The sequence below is a fragment of the Verticillium dahliae genome, genomic scaffold, assembly GCF_000150675.1.
Source record: "Verticillium dahliae VdLs.17 supercont1.3 genomic scaffold, whole genome shotgun sequence".
Classification (NCBI taxonomy): Eukaryota; Fungi; Ascomycota; class Sordariomycetes; order Glomerellales; family Plectosphaerellaceae; genus Verticillium; species Verticillium dahliae.
In genome coordinates this window covers 885,563-901,465 of record NW_009276940.1, presented here as the reverse complement: position 1 = coordinate 901,465, position 15,903 = coordinate 885,563, and the positions used below count along the sequence as shown (strand labels likewise).

The 15,903-nt window shown below is 57.3% G+C and overlaps 5 protein-coding genes across 5 annotated transcripts in view; 3 read left to right on the top strand and 2 right to left on the bottom strand.

Moving 5' to 3' along the window:
• VDAG_01899 (uncharacterized protein) overlaps positions 1-2,628 on the top strand; it is a gene marked incomplete at both ends in the record, with an annotated part of 3,631 nt that extends 1,003 nt beyond the window's left edge. The window contains 4 exons of the mRNA XM_009657928.1: positions 95-1,285; positions 1,347-2,017; positions 2,071-2,326; positions 2,420-2,628. Coding sequence (XP_009656223.1) covers positions 95-1,285; positions 1,347-2,017; positions 2,071-2,326; positions 2,420-2,628 — 2,327 coding nt within the window. The remainder of the gene's footprint in view (positions 1-94; positions 1,286-1,346; positions 2,018-2,070; positions 2,327-2,419) is intronic.
• Positions 2,629-3,365: 737 nt separating this feature from the next.
• On the bottom strand, positions 3,366-3,841 carry VDAG_01898 (uncharacterized protein; the record flags this gene model as incomplete). The annotated part of the gene is made up of 2 exons (XM_009657927.1): positions 3,366-3,742; positions 3,817-3,841. The coding sequence occupies 2 exons, from the start codon at positions 3,839-3,841 to the stop codon at positions 3,366-3,368; spliced, it is 402 nt and encodes a 133-aa protein (XP_009656222.1).
• Positions 3,842-4,692: 851 nt separating this feature from the next.
• On the top strand, positions 4,693-6,870 carry VDAG_01897 (sterol esterase TGL1; the record flags this gene model as incomplete). Its single annotated transcript, XM_009657926.1, has 4 exons — positions 4,693-4,724; positions 4,794-4,873; positions 5,105-5,400; positions 5,458-6,870. The coding sequence occupies 4 exons, from the start codon at positions 4,693-4,695 to the stop codon at positions 6,868-6,870; spliced, it is 1,821 nt and encodes a 606-aa protein (XP_009656221.1).
• Positions 6,871-8,421: 1,551 nt separating this feature from the next.
• VDAG_01896 (parasitic phase-specific protein PSP-1) lies at positions 8,422-9,571 on the top strand (the record flags this gene model as incomplete). Its single annotated transcript, XM_009657925.1, has 2 exons — positions 8,422-8,859; positions 8,999-9,571. 2 exons carry the CDS (start codon positions 8,422-8,424, stop codon positions 9,569-9,571), a joined length of 1,011 nt encoding a protein of 336 aa, XP_009656220.1.
• A 321-nt stretch (positions 9,572-9,892) lies between these two features.
• VDAG_01895 (uncharacterized protein) lies at positions 9,893-13,698 on the bottom strand (the record flags this gene model as incomplete). The annotated part of the gene is made up of 2 exons (XM_009657924.1): positions 9,893-13,085; positions 13,148-13,698. 2 exons carry the CDS (start codon positions 13,696-13,698, stop codon positions 10,388-10,390), a joined length of 3,249 nt encoding a protein of 1,082 aa, XP_009656219.1. The 3' UTR covers positions 9,893-10,387.
• Between the last annotated feature and the right edge of the window lie 2,205 nt (positions 13,699-15,903).

Below are 15,903 nucleotides of genomic sequence, written 5' to 3'. Positions count from 1 at the left end.
CGTCCGGTCATGCCTCAAAGCAACGTCCCGCATGTTGCACAGCCATGGGCCCCGGCCAGCAGCTCGGCCAACGAACCAGTCGTGGCTGCCACAGGCAAGGCAGAGGAACGGAAAGACCGGATTGCCCGACTTCTTGCCGCAAAGCAAGCGTTGTCTGGAACAACCACAGCCGCTGTGTCGACAGGAACAGCTGGAGCCGAGAACAGCAACGAAAAGCAGTTGAACCTACAACAAAAGATGGTGGCCTTGCAAAAGTCTCGCGAAGCCCGTGCCCAGAAGGCAGCCTCTCGGAAGGGCTCTGAAGCAGCTCAACCAGCCCCTTCTTCGACCACGAACGACTTGCCCTCGATCCCACCGCCGTCGTTGTCCGTCACATCAACCCCCACTCACCCCTTGCCTGCCAAGGTGGATATCCCCGTCACCGATTCTGCGCGGTCTGTCATTCCCGGCCTCTTCATGCCGTCTACTTCTCAGCACGCACAATCACCCAGCAATCAGCGAAAACGACCTGTCGCAACCGACTTTGATGACTATGCCCAAGCAAACATCCATACGCGCCCTCTCGGCCCGTCGCGCAAGAGCAAACTTGTGATTGACGTTAGTGAAGGGTCAGATGACGACGTGGAGATGGAAATTGGCTCTGGCGACGAGTCAAATACGAATGTGCAGACCTCTGACCATCCTTTCCGGAGGACTACTTCATTCCGTGATGTCCCACCTCTGTCAGAGCCTGCAGGCCAGCGACAATTCTCCGATACTGGCCCTGCCCGCGTTGCTACGCCCCCCGGTCATCTGGCAGTTATGGACAAGCAGATCGAGGCTATGAAGCGCAAAATCGCACTCGCCGAAGCGCGTAAGAAGCTCAAGTCTGCCCTGAGTGGGAGCAATGGACAACCTGCCCTGCCAAAATCGGGCGGCCGCATCCCGGACGCGGCAGCAGATTCGGATACGGCGACGCCTTTTCTTCGTCGCGTGCAGTCCCTGGACCCGTCGCTTAGTGTGGGCAGCAACACAAATCGTTCATCCCCCGTTGCGCCAGAAACGGGCTCGATCAAGCTCCCCAAGAATCGTGATATCGCCAGGTCTGGTTCAGATCGCTTGCAGCGCGTACGCGTCCTGAGTCAAAGCTTGCCAGGCATGCAGTCAAGACTGCAAGCCAAAAAATCCAAACTTCGACTGCTGCAGTCACAAATGGCACGCCTGGAGAAGGAGATTGAGCAGGAGGACGCTGAGAAGCGCTCCGCCGAGGATGAACTCGACGGGCTACAAGATCTTGTAGCATCGAGTAAGTCGAGCAGCGTGTATTCCAGTAGTTTTTTTATCCATGTCGTACTAATGCCACGCAGGCGAAGATGAACCCCCTTCCTCACCGAATGGGGCGCGCAGGGGGACAGCCCAAGAGTCGATTGTTGATGATGCTGAGACTGCCCTGCAACCTACTTCGACAATTGCCGATAAGAGCGCAGACAAAGAAGATACCGACGGAGGCGTGGAACTCCCCTCTTCGGTGCGAAACGACGATGCTGAGAAGACTGTCGAGCCAGTCGCGCCCTCGGCCTCGGAGAGTCTTGCAGGTGGTCAGACTGATCCGGCTATCGATGCCCAGCACACGCCTGCACTTGAGATTGCTGCAGAAACTTCCAAGAAGTCGAGCCCCGACACAGGAGTGTCAAGTGGTGCATCGCCTGTACCCGTGACGGGTAACAGCCATGCTAGCAATGTAGCAGATCGTTCCGGCCATCCGTCTCCAGCAGCGGCCTTGTCTACGGCTGGCTCACCTGGAACAGGCCAAGGCAACCAAAGTGACAATGAGGAAACTGACATGCAGGTTGACTCACCTTCAGGTGAATCAGAAGATACGGTAGCCGTGATTGACGATGACGACGTGCTGCCACTTACAGACCCAAGGACCGGCTCACAATCCCCCACGGGCGATGGCTCCGCCCAGCCGGTTCAGATATCTGTTGGCATTGATGAGTCCCATCCGGATGAAGGTCTTAACAACAACGCAAGAGAAGTACAAGTCGGTTTCCAAACATTGGTGGACTCAAGAGACTAACTGTTCGATAGCCACGCCCTTCTCACCAGGACGGTCGCAGCTCAAGCGAGAAAGGCTTTAGTCCCTACGAGAGTCCCTTCCAGTTGTTCCGCAACTACCGTTACCATCCTGACTTCCAGAAAATGGTTGCTGGGGGCTTGCGATCGCTTACATACAGCAATAAGATCGACCCCAATCTTCCAGTGTGTCCAGATCAACTAGATGGTCGGAGGTGCCCCAAGGGATCGGAATGCGAGTACCAGCATTTCGAGTCCATGAAACTGCCTGGTAAGCCACGTCCCCTCCGAACCGTCTGACCAGCTCTAGCTATCTGTTCCCCTCTTTCGAGGACGCTGACGTGCCCTTTCTTCGCCTCTTTAGATGACCAGATCCTTCTCCAGCTCGGCGGCACAAACATTGACGGACCCATGAGGGTTCAGTACAATAACGGCTTGCGAGAGCTCTTGCAAGACATGAGACAGCGCAACATCAAGGACTTCCCTAGCATCGCGCAAGGGATTGTGGACTACCACAACCGCTTCACGGGCGATCCATCTCGGATCCTTACCCTGGGCGATGTTCTGATCTAATGACCACAGGACGGCAAAGCCTGCTAGACGTGTACATTGTTGCCTTGCGCGCAACGATAGTTGTGAGGGCCTTTCCATGCGCCCGAGTATCGGCCCCCGTTGGGGTTTCCGAGGCGTTCGCGCCTGACCTTGACCGTATCTTTCTTCTGAGATCTTTGCGTCTTCCATGATACCCCGACTGGTACAGGACCAAGTTCTTCATTAGATACCCATAATTTCTTGCACTTCTTTTTCTTGCGGTGATTGGAGACGAGGTGTATGAGGAAGCGAAACAACAAAGAAAGGCCTGAGAGGCCTCGTAAGATGGCGCATCGGCGCGCGAAGCGTCGACTTCGTCGGCATGCACGTGCCCAAGCCCAACGTCCAGAATAGCTGAGACAGCCAGCGGATGAGGCGGCTGCAAGTAGCGAGCCAGAATAATCAATGAATTTCAATGAGACGTTTGAAAAAAAAAGAAGAAAAACATGGACAACTCAATCTGACACACCCTGTACTGATGGATATGACACACACGGTGAGATACTTGGTCGTCGGGCATCCAACCGTTTGTGATCGTATGAGTAGAAAAGTACAACTGGTATAGGCCAGATCTCGGCCGCTGTGAGCGGTGTTGACGACGCGCGAGCCTTCATTGCAGTAATTCGAAAGCCAATGCCCTTGACGCCTGTCTTCCCCTCCATGCCCTAAGGAACCACCCGTAATCGTACATCCGTGCTGCTTCTGCTGCTGCTGCCATGCTACCTCCCAGATTTGAGCTGCTCAGCGAGCTGCTGCCTCCTGTACTCTTCGTTCTCAACCTCCCTCCAGTCCTTGGGCGCCGGCTCGTTGCCGTCCGTCTGGCCGCGGCCGCCGGCAAAGGCAGGCCGGCCGGCGTACAGCTGGTAGCCCTTGCCGTCCTCGGCGTCGGCCATGGTCTTGTAGGCGACGGGCATGTTGCCGCGGAAGCGCTTGCGCATGTCGACCATGCCGCGCTTGCACTCGCCAAAGCCCTTCTTGAGCTGCTGGCACTTGGTCGGCAGCTCGTGGACGAGGGGCGGGCGGAGGCAGTCGGCGGCCGTGTTGCGCTGGACCATGACGCAGTCGGATTCCTGGAGGCACTGGGCGAGGGCCTCGCCTGGGACGAGCGGGTTAGCAAAAGAGACGACGAACGGACGGACGGACGGCGTGGAGAACTTGGGCGGAACGTACGGAGTTCTTTGCACGAGCTGGGCATGGCTGCGGGTTTCGAGGCTCTGCGACGCGGGAGACGCGGGTTGGGACGGACTGGACGACTGAAAGGTGGACCGACTTTTGGATGCAATGCGATGCGACGAGGACCTCTGCGACGAGGACCTCTGCGACGAGGACCTCTGCGACGAGTGAACTTGAATTCCGACATCTTATCTTATCGTCACGTGCTCTTGGTGAGTGCACCAGACTTTCGGGGCTCAACGGTACTTCCAGTCGCGGCCTGGAGCAGTGCTTCCAGTGGATACTGGAGAGGGTCTTTCTGGGTGTGCTCATGGCCTTTATTCTGTGTATCAGTGTGTCGCAGCCCATGGCCCAGCCGAAGATGTTCCACAGAGTCGTGATGCTTCCTGGTGCTGCTATACCATGGAAGCAAGGTGATAAAGCAAGGTGATAGGTGTAATGGACTCCCATTTGATTGATTGGGTTTGGTCATGCTGGGATCAGGGTTCCTCACACCAAGACCACGCGAGCTCCACAGACCTGCCATGTCATTATCATTCACGGCTTGGGAGGCTTGGAAGCTTGGAAGCTTGGGAGCTTGGAGCTAGATCAAGCCCGGATCTTCACATGTGACATCACCCACACTTGCCTGCACTGCAGCTGCGCCCGCCGCCGACCTCAACGACGCTTATGCACTCGGTCCCCAACGTCGCCTTTCCTCCAATTCGTTTCCTTCGTTTCCTCCGCCCTTGACGGTCGCCGAGTCTTCGATAATGACTTGATATACTATCCAGCCCAAACATCACCGTCCACGGGACACACAACCTTGACTCTTGCTTCTCTCTCCCCCCCTTTCTTGCCTCTTTTCTCTTTCGGATCGTTACCGTCGTCAAAATGCCCATCCCATTCATCGGGCGATTGAACATGTGAGAGACAGATGATCCAATCCCCCCATATGTCGCCCTCCCATCCCACTGACGATTCTCGTGGCAAAGCATCGAATATGCCGCTCTTGTAGGGTCGTTCCTTCTCGTCGGCTTCGAGGCCGTCATTCGCATCCTCACCCTCGCACTCCGTACGTCCTCGTCAACGCCCGCCACCTCGCCCTCCACTGACACGACCTCGCGCCAGCATCCTCTCTCATCACGCTCTTCTACCGCGCATCACGTCGTCTCTTCAATAGGTGGGCGACGCCTGCGCAGAAAAGGGCCGAGCAAAAACATAATTGTACGCATGACGCATGACGCATGACGCACGCGCCCGTCGCTTTCGCCGCACCTGGGATCGTCGCTAACCAAGTACCTAGCCATCGCGACCTCTGTTCGCGATGCCTCTGATTTTGTCGACCTGTGCCGCCTCTACGGATACGAAGCAGAAGAACATGTCACCCAGACGAAGGACGGATTCTTGCTCGGCCTGCACCGATTGGCCTGGAAGAAGGGCGAGGAGGGCAAGAAGGTCAACAATGGACCCAACAGTTTGCGAAAGAAGGTGGTCTATCTGCACCATGGACTGCTCATGAACTCGGAAGTCTGGGTCTGTCTGACGCACGCCGAGCGCTGCCTTCCCTTTGTCCTCGTCGAGCGGGGCTACGATGTCTGGGTGAGTCTCGTGCTACCAAGTCTGGCCTAAATGTACAGCGACGTTGACACGCCACAGCTTGGGAACAACCGCGGCAACAAGTACTCGAAGAAGTCGGTCAAGCACTCGCCAACATCCCTCGAGTTCTGGAACTTTTCCATCGACGAGTTTGCCTTCCACGACATCCCCGACAGCATTTCGTACATTCTCGACACCACGAGCCAAAAGAGCCTGTCATACATCGGCTTCTCCCAGGGCACGGCGCAAGCTTTCGCGACACTGGCCATCCACCCCAAGCTGAACGACCAGGTCAACGTCTTCATCGCGCTGGCGCCCGCCATGTCGCCTGCCGGCCTGTCGAACGGTATCGTGGACGCACTGGTCAAGGCGTCGCCCCAGGTCCTCTTCCTGCTGTTCGGTCGCCGGTCGATCCTCAGCTCGGCCACCATGTGGCAGTCGATTCTGTACCCGCCCATCTTCGTCAAGCTCATCGACTACGGGCTGACGTTTCTCTTCAACTGGCGGACCAAGAACATTACCGTCAGCCAAAAGTTGGCCGCCTACCCGCACCTGTATTCGTTCACCAGCACCAAGAGCGTGGTGCACTGGTTCCAGATCATCCGCAACAAGTCCTTCCAGATGTACGACGACGACGTCCAGCAGCACATGTCGCTGAACACGTCGAGCAAGTACACCAAGGTGGCCAAGTACCCGACGCGCAACATCAAGACGCCAATCGTGCTCGTCTACGGCGGCAGCGACTCGCTGGTCGACATCAAGGTGATGCTGCGCGAGCTGCCCTCGCAGACGGTGGCGACGGAGATCCCGCACTACGAGCACCTCGACTTTTTGTGGGGGCGCGACGTCAACCATCGGGTGTTTCCGCACGTGTTCGATGCGCTCGACAACTTTACAGACCCGCAGCACTCGGCGGAGGAGTTTGCCAAGTATCAGATGGCGCGGGAGGAGAGCCTCATCGAGTCGGGTGCTGCGTACCACGGTCACGCCTCCCGCGCAAGCGACGCCTCGACGAGCGACCTGTCGACGCTGGTGGTAGAAAATGGCCGGAATGGCACCCGGCCCGTGACGCCCACGACGCCCGTGCAACAGAGGTCGCGAGGCCGGCCGTCGGGCATCCCGTCGCCGCAGAATACGACGCGCGCGCGCACAGCGTACCAGCACCAGGCTGTCGAGCACAGGCCGGCATCGCCCGACGATGGCGCGGACTCGCGGCCCTCGACGGCTGATCAGCAAAGGCTGGACGGGGCGCAGGAGGTCAAGGAGTCGCCGGCGACGAAGCTCAAGGGCATCGGCGTCCGTCGGGGCAGCGGCGGCAGCGCGCTGAGTTTCGAGGGCGGGCGTGGAATCAACATTGGCACGGGGAAGGCACCGGGCGTCTCTGGGCTGGTGACAACGGGAGGCATCGATACCAAGGGCGTCATCAACGCCAGCCCCGTGTCAGAGGCGAGGAGGAAGAAGAAGAAGACGTGAGAGCACTCGTTGACTTGGACAGTAGGTTTTCTTTTTTCTTCAGTATAGCGCATACAGCGCAGATCCCCAAGGACAGGAGCACACAATAAAGACGTAATTTATTTCATCGCAATAGTGTCGACATCGATCTTGAGCCGACATGGAGCCCAGAAGTCTGGGTAAACCTCGAGTGTGTTGTCAAAGTCGCAACCTGAGCACAAAAGCAAGCGAGGAGGCTCTGCATCAGTCGCCGCCTGATTTGGGATAGACAAGCAGTGGCCCGTGCTCTGCTTATTGTTCTGATCCTGGATATGTACGTGTACGTGTACGTGAGCGCCAAGCCGGCTCTCGCTTCTTCGGCCTTTCGCCTCTTCGCTCACCTCGCTTCATTCAGGACAACGACGGCGTACCAGCGAATCTATCCGCAAGCAGCCATATAGAGCGTCATGTGTGATGTTCAATTATCATACATTGCGTGTCTCTCTAGAGACAAGCTGTCTGCATTGCAAAGCCTCGCCCGTCTAGCACACTCTCGTCTGACGGTACACAGCAACGTGCCCACCATGGAGAGAATCTTGATCCATAATAAGCTTCTTTTCTTCTTCGGCGGCTACTGTGACCTTTGCCCGAAAGTTTAAGCTTCGCGAAGGATCAGCGATCCCATGAAGATGAAACCCGTGGGTGAACGTGCTCAGAAAGCCCACGTCGTACCAACTCCAGCTCCTGCTGACATGTTCGCTGAGGCACTCGTCTGACTGGACCGCTCGCACTCGCACCTTTTGCTCACTCCTCGGGCGGTCTGAGCCACGTTCGAAGACGCCTCTCGTCTCTCATCTCCATCTCGGTCCCCGAGGAACTTGACAGGCGGAGGAAGCGATAGCTTCAGCCATGTCAGGCTGTTGATGAGCTGGCAGGGTTCCGTCTGACACACGACACACGACACGGCCGTCTGCCGGGATGACAGATTGGCCTGTTCTCTTCAATCTTTTCCCCCCCTTGACGCCCTCAACGCCCGTCGACAAGAAGCGGTGACGGGTTGTTGGAGGCTGACACCCGCGCTCTCGTTGGTTGCCTGCTTCCTCGTCATATCCCGAGACCGCTCACGGTCCATCGCATTTCGCGTCTCGTCCCTTCATGGGTCCCTTTCCTCGCACATCGAAGAATGCTAAGCCCTCTCGATTCGCGTTTATCGTGCTGTGTCATCCATCGCTCGGGAGGACACAGCCACCCCCAGTACCGCTGTTTTGCAGATGTTGGTGCCTGATGTCTCTGCTCTGATTGCTTGCGGTTCCGAGTTTATACACTCCTTCCTAGGTACGCAGAGGTGTTCGTGGCTTACTGTTATTTTCAACGTGCGTCTCCCGGCAGCATATTGAGCAGCACTTAGAATCATCGGCAGGTTCATCGTAGCACTTCCCATATATTGGTTCATGTCCTCCTCCCCTGACCTCCTGTCTGCAAGCAACAACTCACCTCACTCCCACCGGCTCTTCTCTAGAACCCCCTTGACTTCGTCTTCATCCTCACATCTGCTGCCTTGTCTCTTCCATACGTGTCTCCCACTCTCTCATCATGAACGCCCCCGCCGGTTCCGAAAACTGGTCCGACCGGGACTGGTTTGACTGGTGCTACAACAACAGTGACAGCCTCGAATGCGAGGACATGAACAGCTACTACGAGTACCGCCTCAGCATCGGCGCCAACGCGACCATGCTGGCCCTCTTCTCCCTCTCGGCCCTCGCCTACATCACCACCTACGCCGTCACCCGCCGCGGCCTCTCCTTCTTCATCGCCATGATCCTCGGCGTGGCCTGCGAGATTCTCGGCTACGCCGGCCGCGTCGTGAGCTGGCAGAACCGCTGGGACGAGAACGGCTTCCTCATCCAGATCTGCTGCCTCACCATCGGCCCCGCCTTCCTGGCCGCCGGCATCTACCTGTGTCTGCGCCGCATCGTCTACGCCTACGGCGCCGAGAACTCGCGCATCAAGCCCGAGTGGTACACCCGCATCGTAAGCCGTCCTTCGCCCCGCGTCTCCCCGCGTCTCCCCGCGTCCGACGCATCCCGTCTTCCTCAGCCGGCGTCCGCACAGCTAACACGCACGTCCCTCCAAGTTCATCCCGTGCGACGTCATCTCCCTCGTGCTCCAGGCCCTCGGCGGCGCCATGGCCTCCATCGCCTCGACAAACGACGAGTCCTCCGAGACGGGCGACAACATCATGCTCGGCGGCCTCGTCTTCCAAGTCGTGACCATGCTCATCTTCATGCTCGTGACGGCCGACCTGGCGCTCAACACACTGCGCCGCAGCCGGCGCCTCGGCGCCGCCGCCGCCCTCGACCAGGACCCGACGCTGTCGGCCGTGCGGGCCTCGCGCCTCTTCCGCGCCTTCCTCGCCGCCCTGGCCCTGAGCTTCGTCTGCATCTTCATCCGCTGCGTCTTCCGCGTCGCCGAGCTCTCCGGCGGCTGGACGGGGCCGCTCATGCGCCGCCAGGACCTCTTCATCGCCTTTGAGAGCGCCATGATCGCCACGGCCGTGCTGCTGCTCAACGTCCTGCATCCGGCCTGGGCCTGCGCCCCCTTGCTCGAGGGCGTCGGCGGCCTCCACGTCTGCGGCCGCCGCGGCGCCAGGGAGAAGAAGGGGGCGCGGCCCGCCGGCGCGGCCCCGCGCGGACTCCGCCCTTGGGGCAAGAGCGAGGTTAGCTCTACCTCGGACGGCGTGTAGGCCCGCGCTTGGGGTCTTGCGTGGTGGTTCCTGTCATGGGGGCTTTTGTGCCTCCGTATTCTTGTTTTTTTGTGTCTGGGCATGTGCGGTTGGAGGCAGCTGGTAGATTCTACGAATATCGGGGCGAGGATTCAACTGGGACAGAGGTGACGAATAGATATCGACATGTTGGAGAACGAATTGATGGCCCTACTTCGATGACATGCGCGTGAACTTTTGTACAAGGTACTTGAACATGACTGCTTCAGGGCTTCATAGACTCGATAGTGTCACCAAGGCAGCAATGTGGCCATGCGCTACATTCAGCTTTTGAGAAACGATGATGAAAACTTGGTCAATTTCAGGGGTATATCAAGTTAAAAATCGAACAAGAAATGCAAAATCCATCAATTGGTCTTCCAGACCAAAACCGGCCCGCCCCAAGGTATAAAATGCGTATGCGTATCAACCACTGCCTAGTGTCATCAAGATCTCTTGCCGCTTTCGGGCTCCCGGACCCGGTATTCGTTAGAAGGTCCATCCAGTTGTGTACGTGGAGTCTGTATTGTGCAAAAGAGACAAGAAATAGGAAAAGCGTGTGTATCCGCGGGGAAGGTCTGGTGTATGCAAGTCGCATCGGTCGACGTGCACCAGGTGCCGTGTGTGCCGTTCTTTGTGAAGGAAATGGGTTTCAATGTTGAAGGATCGTGATTGTGTGGAAAGGGGCCTGCCGATGCACATGATGGCATTCCCTTGTGATGCACCATGCCATGATACAGAGAAGGAAAGTCAGAGCGCGGACGGTTTGTAGATTCGAATGAGTTGTGTGCCCGGTGCTCAGCTCCAGAGCTGGACGTTTCGGTATGCCGGCGAGTTATAGCTGTGTAGTATGCGATAGGGTGGGTTCGTACCGCCACTCTGGTTTCTCGAGTGGCCGAGTCGAGGGTCAGCAGGCCCTGAGCGAACCAAGTTTTGTTCCTCCCCGCGCCATGACTGCTCCTGAAGCTGCAAGAGTTGGTTCTGGTAGTATTCCCCAGTCTGCATCTGCATTTGCGTACTAGTCTGATACCGGCCCTGTCCGAAGCCAGCATGCCGCTGGAGACTGCTGTGACCGTCATAGCTGGACCGGTGTCGTAGGCCTGGACTGCGTACCTGCTGAGCTCCGATGGTGGCGCTCATAGGGCGATAGATACCATGGTTTGCGGCAGACGAGGTACCGCGGTTCGCAGAGTCGAGATGGCCGGCCCGTACCGAAGAAAAAGCGGCATGCTGGGGGTGCTGGAATTCAGGTTTGATGGACGGCACTGGTGGTGCGGAGAGAAGAGGGCCCTGAAGGCTATCGCGGCTACTTTTGCGCGACATCGATTGTGTACTGGCTCCAGCCGACTTTCTGCGTGTTCTAAGACTAACAGGAGGCATTGACTTTGTCTTTTGTCGAGGCGGAGACGTTTCGGGTAGCTCCGGGATTGGCGACCTGCATGATGGCCAAGGCTGCCTACTAGCAGACGATTTTGTTCTGATGGGCGGTGGACGGTAGTAACCCAGATCTCGTTCCTGCTGCGCCGTCATAGTCATGGACCTCCTCGTGTCGGTGTGCTGGTGGTCGTCCGCGGCAAGGGCCGTGAAGGCTTGATCGAAGGCACTTCGGCCAACGCTATCGCGGTTAGAGTCAATGCTCGTGACGCTCGATTCGAACCCGTTCTGGATGAGTTCATTCTCCTGAGACTGGTCGCTCTGTTGTTTGTGCGTCGAAATGGGCTTTCGCCGGATGCTCTTGCGCGACATGATCGCTGCTGCTGCCTGAGAGATTGACGCCGAAATGGGCTGCAGACTCCGTCGACGTGCACCTTTGGACGTCTCAGCGACAGGAGCCAAGGTTGCTTCTGGTGAAGTCAACGAGTCCCGAATGTTGTTTATACCACTGGCTTCCACGCTACCGACACTCAATATTGTCTTCAGGGTGTCTTTGCTTGGTTGATGATGTACAGTAAGTTGCTTGGACATCATCGGATACTTTCCCGTGTGTTCCATAAGTTTTGCCTCAACCTCCCGAGGTATTGATGGAATAGACGATTCGACAGAATGGGTTGGGTGAACTGCAGGCGGGCCGCGCATACTTGCGCCACTAAGCAGCCTTTGAAGCTTGTTTCTGTTGCTGCTGTTGCCACCAATACTCAGCGTCGAGCTGGGCCTTTCCTCTACGGGATCCATGGTTGCAGAGCTAGCCGGCGCACTTTCTGGTTTCTCAGGCGTTCGGCCGAAGATGTAGGACGAGGAAGCGTGCAGCCTTTTGCGCATCTTGCTCGAGGGGGACGGAGAGTGCAGGTCGTCGGACGCTGATTGGAGAGGACTCCCAGGCGGGAGAACCTGCTTCGGAGAAGCAACGTCTGTCGGCGAACAACCTCGAGGTGATAGCGCAGTGTTTCTCTCAACTTGGTGATCTGACATGCAGGACTGTGTCGAGCCCATTTCATTGAGGTCGTTAGGACTTGTATCCATGGCATCGTTCGATGTCTTGGCCTTCCCATCTGTTCTGGCGCGACTGGGACGTTCATTCCCTCCAACAGCCTTCTTGGAGCTGAACGAACGCAACGAGACGTTTGAGCTATATCCAGAATCGGCTTTTGCTAAAGGCCTGAGGACGTCTGCAGGCGCCTCTGACATGGGTGTGACGACGAGCCCGCTGTCGATTCGCACGACGCCTTGTGCAACATCTTGCCTTGCCACGGGTCGTTCAATAGCCGGCTTTGCACTGGGATCTTCTCTTACGTCGAGAACCTCGTAGGGGGCGTACTCGGGCGAAAGACAGTGAGCCGAGGTATCTCCAGGCTCATGGTAACCGACAAAGGTGCTTTGAGGGACGGAGGAAACAGCCTTGTGATTGATAAACGTGGTAGTGATAGGAGCAAGTGTCTGCTTGGGAGTTTGCCCCGTCATGGGTATCTCGCATTCCGGGGCCCTACCAAATGCCTTGTCGTGCGGAAGGTCGCCTTCGACACTGGGGACGGGGCTGGCGGCGCCGTTGGTAATTCGCAGGGAACCGTGCTTCATGGCGCCCAGCTGCCTGTAATCGAGCTCTGACGGAGTCTCGACTCTTTCCACCTCATCAACGGCAATGACCCTCGGCGGTGGCATCGATATCACCCGTACGACCTCGGCTTCTGCCACGTATGAACCGCGCCTGGAGCGACCACCTACGGGGGTCGGCGGGTGGCTGTGGCGGAAGCTCGATTTTCGTGACACAGAGCTATCCCCGGGCTTCCGCGTCGCCACACCAGGCGTCTGGATCACTGAGCGACGACGAGCAGGTGCATAAAGGGACACGTTAGAATCCACTCTCGGTATGGAAACAGCTGGCACCTCGTGAGGATGTGAGCTCTTCCACGTGGCTTGATCAATTTCACCCAGCTGGGGTTCAACCGTAACTGATTCGGGCTCCTGGACCAGAGGCTGGTCCGTCATGTTGAGCAATCGCCTCGACTCGTAAGAAGACATGTCGTAGTTGACCGACTGGCGGTTACCAGCGACATTCCCGCTGTGACACCCCGAATTAGCCACTGCAAATGCTGTTGGTAGGTTACTCCATGCGCCGCTTACCTCTCCAATTGTTGCCTGGCGTGGTCCAAATTTGCTTGAGATTCCCAGTTCATGGAATTGGCTCTGGACGGCCTCTCGCCAGGCATGGGTGGCACCAGGCCGCTTCTCCTCCTATTCGTCCTGTCCTCTTGGGAACTTTTAGACCGGAATAGCCCCGAAGAGCGTCGATACCAATCTTTGGAGCCGCCGGTGGGATCCGAAGTTGTCTCCGGCCGGATTGAAGACGCAGTGGGAACATTGGGAAAGATCGATGGCGCCGGGGAAAGCATTACTGGCGATGGCAATGCAGAGGATCGGCGCGTGTTCACGCTCAAGTTTTGGTTGGGATTGGGGCTGGGATTTGGCGGAAGCGGTGAGACGCTGGAAGCAATCGACGGAGCGTTCGAGTCCCGACGGCGGGATGCTGTATTGGAAGATGCATGGTTGCCGACGCGCGGCTTCGAAAGCTTCTGAGGTTGCCTTTTGGCTGGCGGCGGCGAATATATGTTACCCTGCGCTGTGTGAATATTTGGTTGAGAATGCAACGTCTCGACAGACGGTGCGTTTCCCATGGCGAATAGTGACGTGCTGGAGAGGAGAGAACCGGCCAAGCTCTCACTTCGGTTTTTACACTCGCCGTATAGTCTGGTTGGCGTTGTCTTTAGTCCCCGTCAACGCACGAAGCCAGCAATGAGATAGCTAGTCGAATAGTGTGGCAGCCAGGCTCAGATACGGGGCCCGGAGACAATGACGTTGAGGGCGCCCACAGAGCTTCGGCGTCAGAAGAAAGGCGGCCGGCGGGTAGGAGGAGGGCCAGTGTTTAAGGACGTAGCGCAAGGCGATTTGAAACATCCATGCCGGGTGATTGCTGTGCCTGGAACTGGCGACTCGCGTTCGTGGTTCTCAGGTGGCGGTCAGTGTCGGGCATACCAGTGAGAGGATGCTCGGTCCTGGACGATATAGGAGGGTGACAGTCATATAAAGGCGGTGATGAGGTTGCAGAGCTAGAAGCAGAGCAAGAGTGAAGCAAGCGTTGAAGGGGAGGGGAGAGGAGGGGGGCTTCCTGTGGTTTTGTAGAGAGAAGAGGGACGGCGCGTTCACGTATCGAGGACCACCAAGCTTCAGAATGCACGATTCAAGACAAGGGAACAGAGGGCGAAGCGGAAAGGTTCGAGGGGAAAGCGAGGAGGGAGTAGAGGGGGAGGAGGGGGGGAGAGGGGAGAGGGGAGAGGGAGGTTGAGTCGACTAGAGGCACATGGAGCAGAGGAGAAAGTTGGGACGGATCGAAAAGGGCGATGCCGATTTCGACTCGTACATCAAGAAACTTGGAAACCAGGAGGTTGCAGACCAGACGGAAGTTGGTACATCGAATTGAGGCGCCTACCAAGCTAGCAACCTTAGCTGAGGCCTACCTGGTAGGGTACCTTGGCTAGGTAGCTAGCTAGCTACCTACCTACCTAGGTACCTAGGTAGCTACCTACCTAAGGTTGTACCTACCTACGCAAGCTAGGTAGGCATGGTTGGAGCAGGAGAACCTCAAGCCCAGTAGCTGCTAGGTTGGTTTGAGATGAGTAGATCCGGTGGGGGGGATGTGGGTGCCGAAGGTACCCAGTACTTTCTCGCACAATTGGCTTCAATGGCGTTTCCGAGCCACCACTGGCCATGACAGGGTCGTCATATTACTTCCAAGACAACCAAGACGCACGCTCGCTCGCTAACCTGGCGGCACATCAAACAGACACACATGTCTGTCAGTTCCACGGCGTGTCGGATCGAATGAATCCTTGCTGCCCGCCCAGTATGCCTGGTCAAGGTAAGGTACATGTAGGTATAAGTTTGCCTGCATTGAGAGCCTCGATGCATCTGCCTAGGTGGGTAGGTCAGTATGGAGAGAGAGAGAGAGAGAGAGAGAGAGAGAGAGAGACATGTTCACTGCTGAGACGAGTATTCCCAATGCCAGAGGAGAAACTAGGCTGTCGGAGAATCGTCACAGACATCCGTCCAGATGGGCGTCGAGGTGAGCTGGCGTTGCTTCGCATCGTGCCACTAGTGTGGATATGGGAAATGGAGCAAATGGCAGGCGAAATGATGGAGGACTCGTGATGCGGATTCCAGGCTATGAAATTGCGATGTCACAGAAGCGACAGTGCGATGGACGAGGATGCCGTATGTGGTTCCTGGCGTGGCGGACCCCCCCTCGCTTGTACCCTCTACATCGCAGCAGACGTGGAGTAAGCCGCACCACGTTTGCGTGGCCCCTGCCCACCCTGACGCCGGTCCGCTGTGCACCTCTACGCTGAGTGCCATGGCCCACGGGCGAGGTGCCGTGCCTTGCTGGACTTGGCCGCTACGGAGTCAGCCTGACTGTCTGGCTATGACATGGCAACTCCTGCTCCAGGTACCCATCATGTACTCATCATCATCAGCAGCAGCAGCTTCAAACTCCCCATCTTACGTAGGCTTTTACCTGCACCTGTCGGCATTGTGTTCTACTGGCTCATGCGCATGCATGCTCCGGTCTCTCTTCTCTCCCTCGGCCGATTTGATTCATCTCCCCTTCTGCAAGATGCTTCCCTGTCACGGGCTGCGACTATGACCGTTTCCAGGGGAGCTAGTTGGCGGACTACTGGCTCCAGGTAGCGCCGCCGCCTTCGGCACCTGTCAATCGCGCACAGTCAGACCCAGCCAGCTAGCCATCAGGTTGGCTCAGCTCGCTCCGATGGGGGAGGGGAGGCCACGATGGCTATTCCCATCGAATAACTTGGTCTCGCTGAAAT